Source organism: Austrofundulus limnaeus, unplaced genomic scaffold (assembly GCF_001266775.1).
Source record: "Austrofundulus limnaeus strain Quisiro unplaced genomic scaffold, Austrofundulus_limnaeus-1.0 Scaffold189, whole genome shotgun sequence".
Classification (NCBI taxonomy): Eukaryota; Metazoa; Chordata; class Actinopteri; order Cyprinodontiformes; family Rivulidae; genus Austrofundulus; species Austrofundulus limnaeus.
The window spans coordinates 919,788-923,221 of record NW_013952591.1 but is presented as its reverse complement, the minus strand read 5'-3'; the positions used below and the strand labels follow the sequence as shown (position 1 = coordinate 923,221).

The window sequence follows — 3,434 nt, the reverse complement described above, 5'->3', positions numbered from 1 at the left end:
GTGTGTGTGTGTGTGTGTGTGTAAGTGGGGCCCCAGGCTCCTTTTCGTTTCAGATTTCGACTGAAAGTCTAAACTATAACTGAATCTCAATACTATGACATACATGAGTTAGCTTTATGTGGCTAAAGGGGCTTCTACACTAAATGCATTAGCAAAAACCTAGAATTAAAAGTCCCCACTCTGCTTACAGATTTTTGGGCAAATACATATTTTTCACATATCACATTGGCAATTTTCTCAGCTTTAATTTAAGTCATGTTTTATAGAAATAGGATAAGAAATGAGGGTGCTCCGAATATTTCTTTGTGACAGATTGATGTACATCCCTCATTGAAACTCTACTGTTTTGTTGACATGACTCAGTGAACAGTAGTGACTCCTATGGCGGTGTGTCGCTAGCTATAGCGGCTACAGGCGATGTCCAGTCCAGTAATCCAGATCAATGCTCTGAACAGAAACATGGTTTATGTTTTAACTTCAGTCAAATAAAGTTATTTTTGTGTTTTTGGACTGATGAAAGTGCAGACTGATACACGTAGCTCCTTACAAGATGGCCGACACAAACCTGGCCTGGTGGCATCAGCGGCCGGTCCAGAGTTTCTGCAGTTCAATCCTTTAAMGGGAACGACAAAGACAATATTCAGAACCAGAACCGTCTGGTTCCGCAGGAACCGGACCTTCACATCTATGAACAGGTCGGACAGCAGCGTCACTTTGATGAAAATCCTTCAAAACTCTGAGCAGAACCCGTGTCAGTCTTTAACGGAGTGTGTGTGTGTGTGTGTGTGTGTGTGTGTGTGTGTGTGTGTGTGTGTGTGTGTGTAAACTGGGTCCGGTTAGAACCCGGTGGAGTGGACGCTGGGGATGGGGTAGAATTTGGAGATGCGGCTCTGGTTAGATGGGTTAAGGCACTCTGAGTCGCCGCTCATCTTAAAGAACACTTCCTGTTCCTGCAGCTTCCTGGCGAACTCGTCCTCCAGCGCCTGCAGGACAAAAAAAAAAAGATGAATAAATAAAAGTTAATTCCTGTTTCAGCTCTGTGACTTGAGGTTTAAACGGTGCGGTGGGCCTCAGAACCAGGTGGTACCTTCTTCCTGGGTCGTAGTTTCTCCCTCCACTCCTTCAGCTCCATGCTGTGCTCCTCGTCCAGCTCCTTCAGCTTCTGGGTCTCGTGTTCTATCAGCAGGTGGCACTTCTCGTTCTGCGGCACAAACACAGGACAGAACCTTAACTTTGGCTCGTTAAACCCGGATCCKCTCTGAGGAACCTTCATTCCCTGGTTCGGACCTGCAGCTGCTGGAGTTCTCGRATGTTGGCGTCACACTGCAGCTGCAGGTCTCTCATCTGGTTCTCGTGTTTCTGGTGCTGATGGAGCCGCTCGTTCTTCTGCCTCTTCTCCTCCTGAGCTGCGAACTGAGACACAAAGGTCAGCTTTCAGTAGGACGCTGACTCTGCAGGCTCACCTGGCTGCAGCTGCTCACCTGTTTGACTTTCTCCCTCTCCTGCTCGGGGGTGATGGAGGCCGCTGTGATGCGGAGGCTCTTCTTGAACATGGCCATGCGGGTTTTGGCGTCGCTCCGCTGGATCTTGGGGAGTCTGGCTCTCTCCTGAGTCTGTTTGTTCTTCATCTCCTCGATGAGTCGCTGGTTGTAGCGCTGCATCTGTTCCATCTCCTGCAGACGACAAACAGCCCGACGCCTCAGAATAAACCACTGCTTATTAAGACTTTTATTATTTTCTATCTGCTTTAAAGATCGATCCTTTCATGGCTGATGTGATGTGTATATATAGCAGCCGAACCTTCTCGTGCCTCTTCAGCAGCTGATGTCTCTGCATGAAGTACTGATCCTTCAGCTGCTGCTTCAACAGCTGGTGTTTCTCCTGCAGGTGGCGCTCTTCCAACTCCCACATCGCTGCCTCACGAGCTGCGAAATGACACGACAGGAGAGGTGATGACAAAAAGAATTCTGTTTCAGCTTTTAGACTGTGGAATATTTCACTGCTTTTTTTTTTTTTTTTGATGGGAAGAAGCAGCCAAATCTCAGAAATCTATGGTGTGGTATTTGGGCCACAATTAAGACTATTGCACAAACCAGCGGTTGCTAGAGGTTAGCAACTAGCAAGGATAAGCTGGTGTTAGCATCAGAGAGGCTAGTGACTAGCATGGATAAGATGGTGTTAGCATCAGAGAGGCTAGCGACTAGCATGGATAAGCTGGTGTTAGCATCAGAGAGGCTAGTGACTAGCATGGATAAGATGGTGTTAGCATCAGAGAGGTTAGCAACTAGCATGGATAATATGGTGTTAGCATCAGAGAGGTTAGCAACTAGCATGGATAATAAGGTGTTAGCATCAGAGGTTAGTGACTAGCACGGATAAGATGGTGTTAGCATCAGAGGTTAGTGACTAGCATNGGATAAGATGGTGTTAGCATCAGAGGTTAGTGACTAGCATGGATAAGCTGGCTCCTGGACTGAACCGGTCCTCAGGTGTTTGTATTGAGGTTCTGGGTGAACCCCAGCAGTTCTTACCTCTCAGCAGTTGCTGTTTGTGGTTCAGACAGTCCCTCTCGATGGTGGCCAGCTCCAGTTTGTGCTGCTGGATGATTTTCTTCAGAGCAGAGTCAAGGTCCTGCTGCTGCTTCTGCAGGAACTCCTGCTCCTGAATGAAACCAGACTCAAACTCAGCTTCTTATTTAAAAGCACAGACCTGCTCAGACCCAGTCTGTGGTTCCAGGTGAACCCGGGTCTGAGGACAGATCAGGAGGAATTAACTGGGACTGATTTAGCACCGGTCCAGTTCAGCAAAGGTTACACAAACAGATCAGAGGGGCTGTGCCAAAGACTAAAGATAAAACTGTTTGGACGAACCTCTTTCTTGCGGTTCTTCATGGTGTTCTGGTACTTGGACAGTTCTTTGTCCTGCTCGGCTTTGATTCGTTTGGCCTCGTCTCGGAGCCGGTTGGTGTGCTCCTGCTCCAGCCTCTCGATTGTCTGCTTCTGCTGGCGCTCCAGGTTCTCCACCTCCTGGTCGTACTGCCGCTTCTTACCCTGAGGGGCAGAGGAGTCAGTGTCAGTCTGACCCGGTCCAGGACCTCAATTAAATATCTGAGGTAGGGGGACTCACCGTGGTCTCCTGTTCAAAGCGGCGGTAGATGTGCTCCTTCTGCTGCTGCAGCTTGTTGCTGAGCTGCTGCTGCGCCCTCTGCTCCTCCTTCTGCAGGAGGCGCARCTCCCTCAGCTCCTGCCTCCTGCTCACAAGAAAAACACGTTCATTTCATAAAAACTCGTTAATTTAAATAAAATTGTTAATTTAATTAAAACATGCTAATTTAATAAAAACATATTAAATTAAATAAACTCGTAACTAAAAATAAAAACATGTTAAATTAAACAAACTCGTAAATAAAAACAAGTTAAATTAAACAAACTCGT

The 3,434-nt window shown here is 47.2% G+C and overlaps 1 protein-coding gene across 1 annotated transcript in view; it reads right to left on the bottom strand.

Moving 5' to 3' along the window:
- Positions 1 to 229: 229 nt before the first annotated feature.
- The window catches only part of slkb (STE20-like kinase b), a 17,167-nt gene continuing 13,962 nt past the window's right edge, over positions 230 to 3,434 (bottom strand). The window contains exons 11-18 of the mRNA XM_014018294.1: positions 3,127 to 3,250; positions 2,871 to 3,050; positions 2,532 to 2,661; positions 1,801 to 1,925; positions 1,482 to 1,673; positions 1,288 to 1,413; positions 1,088 to 1,201; positions 230 to 983 (exon numbers count right to left, since the gene is read on the bottom strand). Coding sequence (XP_013873748.1) covers positions 837 to 983; positions 1,088 to 1,201; positions 1,288 to 1,413; positions 1,482 to 1,673; positions 1,801 to 1,925; positions 2,532 to 2,661; positions 2,871 to 3,050; positions 3,127 to 3,250 — 1,138 coding nt within the window. The 3' untranslated portion in view covers positions 230 to 836. The remainder of the gene's footprint in view (positions 984 to 1,087; positions 1,202 to 1,287; positions 1,414 to 1,481; positions 1,674 to 1,800; positions 1,926 to 2,531; positions 2,662 to 2,870; positions 3,051 to 3,126; positions 3,251 to 3,434) is intronic.